Source organism: Bactrocera dorsalis, chromosome 2 (genome assembly GCF_023373825.1).
Source record: "Bactrocera dorsalis isolate Fly_Bdor chromosome 2, ASM2337382v1, whole genome shotgun sequence".
Taxonomy (NCBI): Eukaryota; Metazoa; Arthropoda; class Insecta; order Diptera; family Tephritidae; genus Bactrocera; species Bactrocera dorsalis.
Genome location: NC_064304.1, coordinates 11352368 through 11365248, shown reverse-complemented (window position 1 = coordinate 11365248; position 12881 = coordinate 11352368). Strand labels below are relative to the sequence as shown.

General features: G+C 31.9%; 1 protein-coding gene across 47 annotated transcripts in view; it reads right to left on the bottom strand.

Annotated features, from left to right (window-relative positions):
- Positions 1–12881, bottom strand: part of LOC105227540 (calcium-activated potassium channel slowpoke) — a 160893-nt gene that overhangs the window by 143077 nt on the left and 4935 nt on the right. For 42 of the 47 annotated variants that reach the window (XM_049449592.1, XM_049449610.1, XM_049449577.1 and 39 more), the window contains exons 2-3: positions 8626–9506; positions 5027–5169 (exon numbers count right to left, since the gene is read on the bottom strand). In XM_049449592.1, coding sequence (XP_049305549.1) covers positions 5027–5086 — 60 coding nt within the window. In that variant the 5' untranslated portion in view covers positions 5087–5169; positions 8626–9506. Of the gene's footprint in view, positions 1–5026; positions 5170–8625; positions 9507–9656; positions 9936–12881 lie in introns of those variants that run through there. The other 5 variants (XM_049449570.1, XM_049449572.1, XM_049449571.1 and 2 more) reach the window with 5 other exon arrangements.

Sequence of the window (12881 nt, the reverse complement as noted above, 5' to 3'; positions counted from 1 at the left end):
ACTCTAATTGGAACTAATCGGTATGAGTGTCTTTATAGCAATGAAACGCCGTTTTCAGAGCATTCCGTTTACTTCCGATAATAGTAGGAAAAGTACGGTCAGTAAAAAAAGTTGTTTTAATAAAATGTTAAAATTGCTGAAGAGCTTTAAAATAAAATCATTCGTTTTTGGAATAGGAACACATATAAAGACACAAAGTTTATTTTCTGCCACTACAATAAAAACAAATTACTAATCAAAAATTGTACTGAAAAACTTATATTTGCTAGGCCTACAACCATATTTTAAGCTCAAAAAGCTAAAAATTATTTATGAAAGCAGAGAAAATTTTAAGATTTTTGGTTAGTTAAGATTCAATGTTTATAAAATTTTATATTTCATAAAAATTATTTCTTATCGAATATTACCTAATTTATAGCAAATGCTTGCTCATTTTGATTAAAATTTATTATATTTATATTTTTTTACATGAATTCATAATACTTTACATTTCCTTTGCATTCCAACTTCAGTGTTCAGTACTGAGAATTCACTAATGCAAAGCTATATTGCAGCAGAAATATGACCATAACGAGAGTAATAAAAATGTACCACTTTGCAACGCATGACCACATTAGTGCAAGTTAAATTATGGGAAATATTGCACTTGCATGAAGTCATTTGCACATTTGGGGCGCCGTTGCCTAATTCAATTAGGAAAAGTGCATTGCGCTGCCGCTAAAGAGGCTAGTAGAGGGCGCAGCGAAAATGCATAAATAATTACCGTTTTTGCTGAGATGCGTGACAACTGGGAGTCATAAATTTCGAGCACTTAAGGGAGGCATTCCTTAAGCGCCTGACACTGCAGGTATGTGTGTACAACGGAGGCGCGCTCATGGCCAGCAACTAATTAACTATTTTGACATATTTTTTCCGGTAAAGTTGTCACAATTTATTTATAATGTTTTCATAATTACATGAGATGACATTAAGCGTAAAACACTTGAGCTGCCGAAAACAAAAAGTTTTGAATATTTTGCTGTTGCACTGTTGAAACACCGCTTCCAGGCATGTTGAGTTTCACTTAGGAATTTCTTTCACTTCAAGCTATTAAAACAAGCAATGCTTTCACTTTAAATTGGGCTACAAATATTTATTACTTTTCATCCAACATTTGCTGCTGACAACACTTGCCTCTCATTAAAGTCACACCCTTGGCATTAATATTAATTAATGTGAATCATAAATCGCGCACGCACACCAAACAAGCTAATTTAGTCATCGAATTGTTATTCCCTAAAATAACAAAAAAAAATAACGAAAAGAGCAGCAAGTAGCAACAACAACTGCCGCAACACGATGGCCGAAAAATGTTTACAACAACATTGGCACAGGCTGTGCACTGCAGCTGCATTTGCGACTGTAACAGCTTCACATGTGTTTGATATTTATGCGGCCACTTGTGTGTATGTGTCTGTGTTTACTTGCAGCCGAGCACGCGGTAAGTAAAAATAGACGCAGCAGCCGCTATTGCCACCACAATCCATCCGAAAGCATAGCAAAGTAGCGGCGGCGACTGCGGTTGCTTGTGACCGGCGGGCAAACAGTCATGGCGCCAATTCGTCAGTCTGTCAACCAACAACATGTCTATTTGCACTCTCAGCTGGTGCACAGTGGGATAGTGGGTTGATAAAGAAATAAAAATGTATAAATTTTCCAAAATGATATTTGCTTCTATTTTACAAACATTATAATATTAGAATAAAAAAAATTAAATAATTAAAAAATAAGCAATAATAAAAAAAAAAATTAAAATAAAAAAATTATTTCAAAACAATATTTCGTCTAGTTTATAAGTTTTAAAAGTAAATCAAAAAATTTATAATATTAAATTTAAAAAGATTCAAGTCCTTAAAAACAAATAAAAATAATAAAATAATTTTTTTAAATAAAATTATTTTTTAAATTTTTTTAATTTTTAAATTAATTTTTTTTTTAAATAAAATAATTATTTTTATTTTTTTCAAAACAACACTTGCCTCTATTTTATAAGCTTTAAAAATAAATTTAAGAACTTTTCATATTAAATATCATAAACATTATAAAATTAAATTTAAAAAAATTATATTCCAATACAAAAATAAGTCTGATTTCCGCACTAGGTTTGCTCCTTATATGTATATTTTTGTGTGTTGCCATAAGTGATGCTCCCAATTGTAGACTATAGTTTTCTACACTTTATTTGCATTCCAAATTCAAAACGTTGCCTACATTTAGGATGATACTCAATGATCATTGAAATATGATTGAAAGGACTAAATTAAATAAATTAATACTATTTTTCAGTCCAAATAGTTAAACTGGTGTATTAGAAAATATCTATTACAAATTTCAGAAGTCTCAGAGCAATTCACTCACTCATCCTACCCACCGTGCGTTGTAGCAGCTTTTATATTCTTCCCACTTTTATTTCTTTTTTATTTTTAGTTTGAATTTATGCTCTAAGAGTTCATTCAATGAACTGGCATTTATGCACACAACACATACACACATGTGCGCTCAGCAGCTGCCGATCGCGTCTTTTATTGTCAGAAAATATTAATAAATGTAAAGTTATGGAAACAAGCAGCCGAAAAGAAAGGCAAATGGCCGACAAACGACAAGCAGCAAAGTACACACACAAATTCGCGGCTGCTGAGCAGCTGAAGAGCCATAGACACGCACACACACGCACATGCTCGCTTTGTGTATGGTGCATAAAGGCACGAGATGAAATCAAGTACAATACATGTGAGTGGCGATTGAATGCGAATAAGCAAGCTGAAAGCTGGAGAATTGAAGTGTATTCTTGCAAATGACGCAGTCTGTCCCATTTTATTTGTTTATCCATTCGAAGAGTCAACAGTGGAGTCCGTGTCGGTTACAGCCACGTCTTTTCATTGACCTTGTTATTTCAGTTTTTTTTCATATTTTTGACTTTACTCATGCAGAAATTTATTGCTTTCTTTGATTTTGGCAAATAAAATTGAAAGGGATAATGAGATAAGGAACAGATATCGAAAATTTAAGTGGATCGCGAGTCAATGGAGATTGAAGCCATTGACGTACATGCAGCGAATCCATTGTTCTTTCATTTAAGTGATTTTCAATAATTCCAGATTTTTGTAAATATTTGCGGACACAAGTGTGTGTTTATATAAGACCAATGCGTTTTTTTAAACAAGAAAAGATAAGATGTTTCGAATTTTTTGAAGATACAAAAAAATTATAACAAAGATGTTTACTTATTAACTTTCTTCGTAAATATTGAGTGCAGCAAAGAGCTTTTCATTTTTAATACAGTAAGTTTTGAGTAGAATACAAATATATTAGAGTAGAGTAGAATACAAATATATTACCGAATTTTCAACTTTTGTCAGAGCCAGAAACTGTGTACTATATTTTCATTACCGAAAGACATATATAATATCTTTCAATTCCCGTTTTCAAGATGCATCCCAGAGTCAGCATTTGTCTATACAAGTTAGATTGTACATAGCAGAAGAGGGTGGCAGTAACTTGTTTAAATATTTTTCGCCTTCATGTGGCCTACATTTAGGCGTATCACAAGGTAATACCAAAATACACCTTATAATAAAATATTTTATCAAACAAAATACAAGTTAAACACAATTACTTTCGATTCCATTATATTGAGAGGTTGTACGAATATTTTTCAAAATGTTGAAGTTGATCACAAAATCACAAACCTCCACGAAATAGTTGTTCAAGCAAACCCATACCATTTGTTCAGTATTCTTGTATAAGAACAATATATCTATATATATATAAATACAAATATATGTATGTCTATTTGCCTTAACGGCCATTCTACGCAGTAATGGTGACCTAATTCCTAGCATTACCTATTCGCCCATTCACCCATTCGCCCAGACGTTCGTCGTTATCTGGCGATTGACATTTTCCAGACGAATTGTCGTCATTGCTCTAAGAAAGTATATAAATTAACAAAAGCACGCACACAAATACAAAAACACGCATACATATACAACAAGCCCTCTGCATGCAAGGAAAGAAAGTGAAATGGCGCATGAGTTTCTTTGCCATAATAGATAGTTGTTAGTGCCTGCAAATGCAAAGCTTGCGTTGGATTATAGTTATACTCGCGTGTGTGTTTGTGTGCGAAAGTGCGAGGGCGCATTATAATGAGCAAAAATCGATTTAAGCCTTCAACCTGTCATTTCGCTGGCATTCCGCTTAATGTAGTGTCATTTTGTCATTCCGCGTGTGTGTGTGTGTGACCACAACCCAACCTACCCTCGAACACACACGCAACCAAGTGCACGCCAGCTTTTAAGCACGCAAGTATTCGCCTATGATTATTAGTATGCGGCGTGTCGAACCAATTGAATTGATTTTCTGTGAAATGCGACTCGTTTCATTTTCATTGGCGTCAATGGAAATTCCACAAATGACCGATCCACTAACTGGAGTAACAGTAACCCTTCATTGTGCCATAAGTCAGCCGAAGCCGAAGCGAACACACCAAAATCGTACATTTCAGCCACCTTCAAGTAATCTAATATTTATAAGTAGTACGTGTTCGCTCACGGCAGATTTGCATTTGCTAACACCCACGCATATTCAGGTTTTTAGTAGCGCTTGACAATAATTTCTGCAAGTGTCACTTGTCACAGCGCTCGATAAACAATAAATTGGCTTGACCTTCAAGGAGCGGTCAACTGTTTGTTTTTGTTGTGTGAAAGTAGCGGTTTACTAATAGCCAACACGAAGAATTCTATCACTTCTATGCTTAGTGAAGAGGCCTATTTACGACTATTTATGATTAATTTTCGAGATTTGATATACAATATATAATATTATCCAAGCATATACAAATGTATGTATATGAGCGTGTACAAATCTGATAATTGACTCTCTAGCAGCTCTTCATATGTGTTTAGTAAATGAATTGCGATCGAGATTTTGATTTTAGTTAATGAATAGTGAGAGCACCCAACGCCTTGGTGCTCTTTATTAGTTTTACCTGCGTGGAGGGTGGCGGCAGCACCGATGCATCATGACAGTTCGGACACCAATAAACCATTTGTATTATTTATGGATTGATTAATCACTCTAGGGCTTGTGATTACTGATAATTAGTCAGGTTAACATTTTTTTCGACATTATCTGTAGTGCTTCCGTGCATGTTGTTATGTATTTATGCCAAATACAGTAAAATAATTAATTAAAATTTGTCAACAATAAGATATGAATAGTATGCTAGGAATATTTTTTGTATTATATAATAAAATAATGGTAATTATAATATAGACATATATTAAAGATAATTTATTATACACCTATTGTTACACAAATTCTACAATAATATAAAAAATATGTTAAATTAAGCAGACAAAATTCGAATAACTCTTAGCTGTTGAAAAATTTAGTTGCCTAAGTACTCTGAAAATAATTCATATGCTCAACAATTTGACATCTGAAAATTATATTTCAAAATGACGTTTCTTCTCTAACAAATTTCAGCCCAATTAAGTACTATATCGTAGTTAATAGCAATTTCAGAGAATTTTGAGCGCACAAGGGAATTCAGTGAGTTGAAAAAACATAACATTAACAAACAAAAAAGGCGTATAAAAACAGGTCACGAGTTCCAAACTCTTCTTGTTGTTTCGTTTGAGGTTTGGAAGTAGCTTTGCTTGATTGTATTAGAGCAAAAACGTATTTATATAATCAAATTCACAAATAAAGTCAGATTAGGTTTTGAAATATCTTTCAAGAAGATCCGGTGTTTTCTAGTTAAATTTTGTTCAGCGATGAGGCCGACATTTGGGACAAAGAGTAACCTAAAGAGACTCAAGAGCTATCATTTCATCCAGAAAAAACAACGCATTGTGGGCCGGTAGAATCATCGGTTCACACTTCTTCAAAATTAATGTCTGTGGGAACGTAACTGTCAATGACCATCGTTATCGCGTCATGATAACCGTCTATTTGATGACTGAAATTGAAACTCGTGATCTAGGCGACATTTGGTTTCAACAAGACAGGACCATTTTCCTCACACCACTTCAATCGATGGATTTATTGAAAGAACACTTCGGTTAGCAGATAATTTAACGTTTTGGGCTGGTTGATTGGCCACCAAGATCATGTGATATCACACCGTTAGACTTCTTCCTGTGAGGTTACGTAAAGTTTAAAATCCCGCTTCGATTCAGGCCTTGGAGCAAAACATCACGCTTGTCATTCGTCAGTTACCGGTCGAAATGCTCGAACTAGTCATCAAAAAATGGACTCAAAGTATAGACAATTTGAGACGTAGCCATGGCCATCATTTGAAAGGGGTAATTTTCCTAACAAAAATGCGAAAGAATGTTCTTTCTCATTAAATTTGAACTTTTTGTATTTTTTCTTAAAAAAAAGTAGGGAACCTCGAAATGGATCAACCTTTAGTGCAAACTTAATCCGAAGTGTTTTACCTCTTCCAAAGACCACGCTTTTGTTATTTTATTGACAGAGTTGTTGCTGATTTGGAAGTAGACTAACAAATATTGTCTATAGTAGTAGGCATGTCATTACTGCTCGATGAAAAATATTTTCGATTTTATTAAACTAATTGCTAATTTAATATTTGGGGATAGTATGGTAAAAACAACCTTATTTAACAAATCGGCCAAGGAGATTGGCTGGATTTGTGGGTACCAGTTCAAATAAAAAAAATCTTCGAAAATATTATGCCCTTCCTTATACCTTAAACAGGGTATACTAAGTTTGTCACGAAGTTTGTAATAATATATACGCGAACTAGTCCCTCAGTGTTTGAGATATCCACCTGAAATTTTGCACACGTCCTTTTCTCCTCAAAAATCTGCTGATTTGTCGAAATCGCCGATATCGTACTACTATAGCATATAGTTGCCATACAAACTAAACTATCGGTAACAAGTTCGTGTATGGCAGCTTCGTTATTTGTGAAAGATATTCCTGCTACAGAAGGTCGTTTTCTTGTTTTAAATTAAACTTACTATATATACCGAAGAATAACGACAAAGTTTTGGATTGTAAAATGGAATCGCTAAACAACTGAACATTTCATGCAGTGCCTGATATGAACGGGGACTACACTCTTACTTTTCTTAACGAGGGTACACAATCAAACGCTAATCAGCTTGAATTTAGTTGTATTTTTGCAGATTAAATTTTCATCATTGTGAATTTATTAATAAACTATAAACAAGAAAGTGAACACCGCTCGTCATGATCAGAAGTCAGTGCTTCAGTATGATGAACTCTACATAAAGTCGTGTACGATAATTGGCTTCAATTGTACGATACACTAGTTAGAATGGTAATACAGTCCGAACTCAAATTTTTTCTGGTCTCTCTTTTCAAAAAGACCCTAAAAAGCCGTCCAATTTAAATGTTTCGATATTTCAGATATAATTGAAGATTCCGCAAGGTTCTTTAGGTAGTTCTTTAGTAAGTAAAAACTCATCAAAGATGAGTTTGCAGAAGTTGAAGTGGGCAAATATTACCGAATTCACTATATCGAAACTAATCTATAACCGCCTACGCGGAGTCTACGCTAATACAGAAGACTATGTCGACCACCTCTTGTTTTAATGATAAATTTTCATTTGGAAAAATGAGAGATGAATTGATATACTAAGTAAAATTCTAAAGTTTTATTTTTTTAATTGTTTGCCTCTCTGTAGACTTTATCATGTCTTCAGTTCAATACAAAAATTCTTCTAAAATATTATAATTAGCGATCTGATTAATTTGTTTGGAGATTGCAGCGCTGCCTTGAACAATAATCCGTGCTACATTTCATCAGGATTTCTTGCCTAATAAAAGGCAGCTATATATGGTAACAAAGTGATGCGACCAATGATCTGCTTCTTAGTGAAAAAAGGACTTGAACAAAATTCCTGATCGAAATGACAAAAACTGAGTAGTTCGCATAGGTATAGACGAAATGGCTAAATCGACTCAGCTCGGCAGTTAATCACTTATCTATTTGCATATGTAGGATCTTCGCCACGTTTCTCTTGGTGTTACAAACTTCGTGCAAACTGAATATACACGATAGAATAAGTGAGGATTGAACTCGGAACTCAAAAAATTGTAATTTTTAAAAAGGAATATTTTCTGAAATTATAATGTGGTACTTTATAAACAGTATAAACACGTTTGGGTCTACTTCTAATTTCAATAAAGTTCGCGTATAATTTTCATCGGCAGTTCGAAGGCGCATTTGAAATACATTGCTAGAAATTCGACGATTTAGTGAAAGCTTTCAGTTAGGAACTGTCTTGATAGAAGTTTAAAGATTCTGCAAATGCTTTCGATTAGTGAAAGATAGAGGAGATTTACAGTTGCAACTTGAATTGAAAAATCTCTCACTTTAAGTCCTATTTGATTTAAAATGATTATAGTTGCAATAAAAACCTGTTTTCCATTCAAAAATTAATTACTGCTTCACAATTTCGTAATAAATTCGTTTAATGGCAGCGCCAAGAGTGATTCAAATTCCGTTAGTTTTGACATCTTAAGCTCTATTTTCAACTACCTTAACACTTATCTTACAGTTAGAATCGATAAAATTGAATTTTCACTCACCTAGTCCTAATACAGGCAAAACCACCGAGGCACGCCAGCGTTGCCAACATTCACACTATGAAATTTTGCATGTTTCAGCAGTAGCGGTTCTTTGTTTTGCAGCTTGCGCGACTGCGCAAAAGTATTCAAAACATGCACTTATATCATCGCAAAGCAAACTTTAACTAATTGCGATCGCGGCAGCTGAAGAATGCGAATCCCAAAGTCACTTGCAAACACAAATAAACGCTTAGTTGCGCGTTAATAGCCGAAATTTGCTGATATACGCTGATATTTGTTGATATTTTACGGTTAGCTAATGAACACGCAACGATTTCTTAGCACATTAAGTTAATTTGGTTATATTGTAAATACATACATACATATACTATATATATATATATATATTCGTAGTAGGTATGAGTAGTAGTAGAAGTAGTATATATATGTTTTATGTTGTTTAGAATTTATTTAAACGACAAGCGCGAGTTGTAGTACTTTATACGCGTGGATAAATATTTGAGAATATTTTTGTAAACATTTTGCTTTGCTATTTGTATTGCTATAAATTGGTATTATTTTTTTTATTTTTATTTTTTTTTTAATTTTGTTGCGATTCTTATACACACTGCGTTTTAATTGTGCGTAACTTTACACAGAACGCTTTGTTGTTGTTACAAATTTTGCTGCAGAATTCAAACGAAGTTTCTCAGCTTTGCTTGTAAACGCTTGCAATAGTCACAATTATTTCTTTTTTTATTTTTGAAACTATTTCACTGTTATTGCGACGCACACACTGTTTTATTAACGTTTCTTTATTGTTGTTAGTGTACTATACGCTCATTTTCCTGTAGCACCGCAGGCAGCTTGACTTAAAAAAATTTCGTTGATTTTCTCCAGCACTGAAAATAACAATAGAAGCAAACAAACTAATTATTAAACGGGAAATCAACATTTTATGCAACTTCCCCTCCCTTTCATTAACCGTTTTTTTCGTTTCTTCCAACTTCTGTTTATTGTTCTTGCACTTATTGTTTTCTAGTTTAATGCACCCTAATTTCGTTGTGTTTTCACTTTTTACTTCATTGCAGCTCACTAATCCCCTTTGACATTTCACTTTTACTTTTCTAACGGTAAATATTTCATTTCGTTCGTTAGTATTTTCCCGCTCGTTCGTTGTGTCTGTCGCACGCGAAAACTGCTACTGTTTCGCTGTTTATCCTCACATTGTTATCCTTTCTCGTTGGCGCTTCGCTGCTGTTTGCACGTGCGCTTCGTTTTTGTTCGTCGCTTAGTTGAGATTTTGTATATTTACTCTTTGCTCGCGCTCTCAGGCACATGCGACGCGTTGTGCGCTCACATTCCGAAAAAGCTTCGATGCGCTAACAACAATAAAGTTTCGCTCGAATACATGGAAAGCGGGCACAGTGCACACACAAACACACGCATCAGCAGGTTTTCATATTTTGAGAAAAATAATTGAGGAATAAAAAACAAAGTATGGCAAAGAAATTTAAAGTTTAATGAAATTGTGAAAGCACAAAAAATTAAATAAATATTTTCCACATAAAAATTATTTCATTCTTACTTTTAAATACGAGCAAGAAGTCCATGTAGCCTTTAGCATAAAAAAATATACAAATTTTCAAAACTAAATTTTTTGATAAAAGACTTATAAGTTGAAAAACAAGTAAAAAAAAATAAAATATTAAATTTTTTTTTAATTTTCTTCCTTGCTTGACTCCTACGCAGTGTTCTACGAAGACGGCGTAGTAATATTATTAAATTCAGAATTCAAATTTATGGTCTCCGCGCGCAATATTTCACTAAACAAATAATAAAAAATTAGAAAAAGTAGTAAAAATAGAAAAAATAATATTATTACACAAACAAAATGTGACTTTAAGAAGTTCATCATACGCCATGGCACTCATACACTGCATGTACATATGGTATGCCATGGCGTATGATAAATGTATTTTGAAAAATGCTTTTGATTATCAAAAAATCTAAAATAACTGTAATGGTGAAAAATGACAAATTACATATCTATAAATATATACTATATAAGTATATAAATATATGTATTAGCAATTATTAATTGAACATTTCGCTACTGAAAAAAGATTTAATAGAAAAAAATGTTCTTCATACGCCCTGACATGAGCAAATCATTTTATATTTTTTATTAAAAAAGAAAATTTATATGAAATAACATAATAAGTATTTAGTGTGTTAATATTTCCAAAAATGCAACTGCCATGGACTACATAAAAATATTTTTATTTTTTTATTAAAATAAAAAAAATTTGAATCTAAGCAATTATATAAAAAATAAATATTTAAATATTTTTTTAATGAAAATGTACAAAAACAAAGCAAAAAAATATTATGTAATACATTACATGAATACGGAATTTTTATTAAAATTATTAAAAATATACTATATTAAAAAAAAGATATTTTAATAACTATTCAATCCCATTAAATATGTTTAAAGCGTTTATTATGCAATATATAAAGTCAAAATGAAACTTTTATTGAAAGTTTTGAAAATAAATTATGTTTAAAAAATATATTTTAATAACTCTTTGTTTTCGTTAAATATGTTTATCGCATTTATGATTATATTATAACGGAATTTGTTTAGATTTTTAAAATTTTAAATTTTTTTCATTTATACAAAAGTTCATCAAACATTAAAAGAATGTTCATCATACGCGCTGTCGCACCTTTAAAAATATTTGACTGAAATACTGTTAAGTCACTACATTATAAAAACTAACACTTACTTTAATTAAATATTTCCTACAAATAATTTGTTACTTGCAAATATTTAAAAATCACAAAGTTTTCCCCATAAAATCTACCCTAAACAAGCAAAACTGTTTTGCATATGCACGCATACAAATATATGAAATATATAAATACAATATATATGTACATACAAATGTAGATATGTGTATATAACTGTATTTGCATGCATGTTTGTGTCGCGCATTTGATGTGTCGAGGCTGTTCACACGCCGAAACAGAGACACTGCGGCGACGGCGAGTCGGTCGTTGCTTTGTTCACCCTCCAATCTTTCGGTCCGCTGATCGCTCATCCGTTTCCAAGTTCGTACGCTTGTTATTATTCCCAAGGAATGCACACCAACACAAGCATAAGCACGCACATTGCCCCAGTTTCTACGCGCAGCACACACACCCACACACACACAGGCACACTTAAGCGTGCGAGCGCTTGTTTACAGAGCTGCTATGTGACCGATATAAAACAACATGTCACAATGTCACAGCGTGTGTTAATATGTAAGGAAAATTATATATACATATGTATATATATAGGAGAGACATTAGAAAAGCTCAGCCATGTGTTTTGCTGGTTGCTCTCTCAGCACAATGCGTGTCGTAAGGGAGTGAGACAGAAGGCTGGTGGCTTGTGGAGGATTGTACGGCTTCCTTGTTGGGGAGTTGTAAACAATTGCGCGAAGTTGGTGATAATTAATTTGTTGTTATGAAAAAATTGCAATTAAAGTTTAAGATATAAAAACAATAAATTAAATATAATTAATTATTATTAGTAGTAAAAAATAAAAAAATAAAAAAATAAAAAATAACACAAGTTACATATTTAATATAAATAAAGTAAGTAAGAATGAAAGTGTGAAATTTGAAAACAAATATAGAAATTATAATTATAGTAATATGATTTATAGAACTTTGTAATTAAGCAGTAAAAGTCGTAAAAATTTTTTTTTTTAAATAAAAGAAACAAATTTTTTTTATTGAAATAACAAAAATAATTTAATTCGAGTTTAAAAATTTAAATATATAAAAATTAAAATAAAATATCTTAAATGAAAAAAATACTAAAAAAAAATTGTAATGGAAAAATAATTAATAAAAACTAGAAAATAACGAAAAAAAATATTCAAAATGAAAAAATATGAAAAAAAAACATTTAAAATGAAAAAATATAAAATAAACATTTAAAATGAAAAAAAAAAAATTTTAATGAAAAAAAATTAAATGAACAAAAGCAAAATTAAAAAAATATTATTTTTTAATTCAATAAATAATTTAAATCAATTTTAAAAATTTAAATTATTTAAATTTTTTTAAGTTTAATAATTAGTTAAAAATGTATATAAATACAAGAAAAGTTAATTTTAAAAGCTCATGTGACTAAAAAATGAAATTAAAGCCTGAAAAAAGTTAGCTTCGTCTCCATCACATCTATAGTACCCTTTACAGGTGCATTTCTTATAGCACAA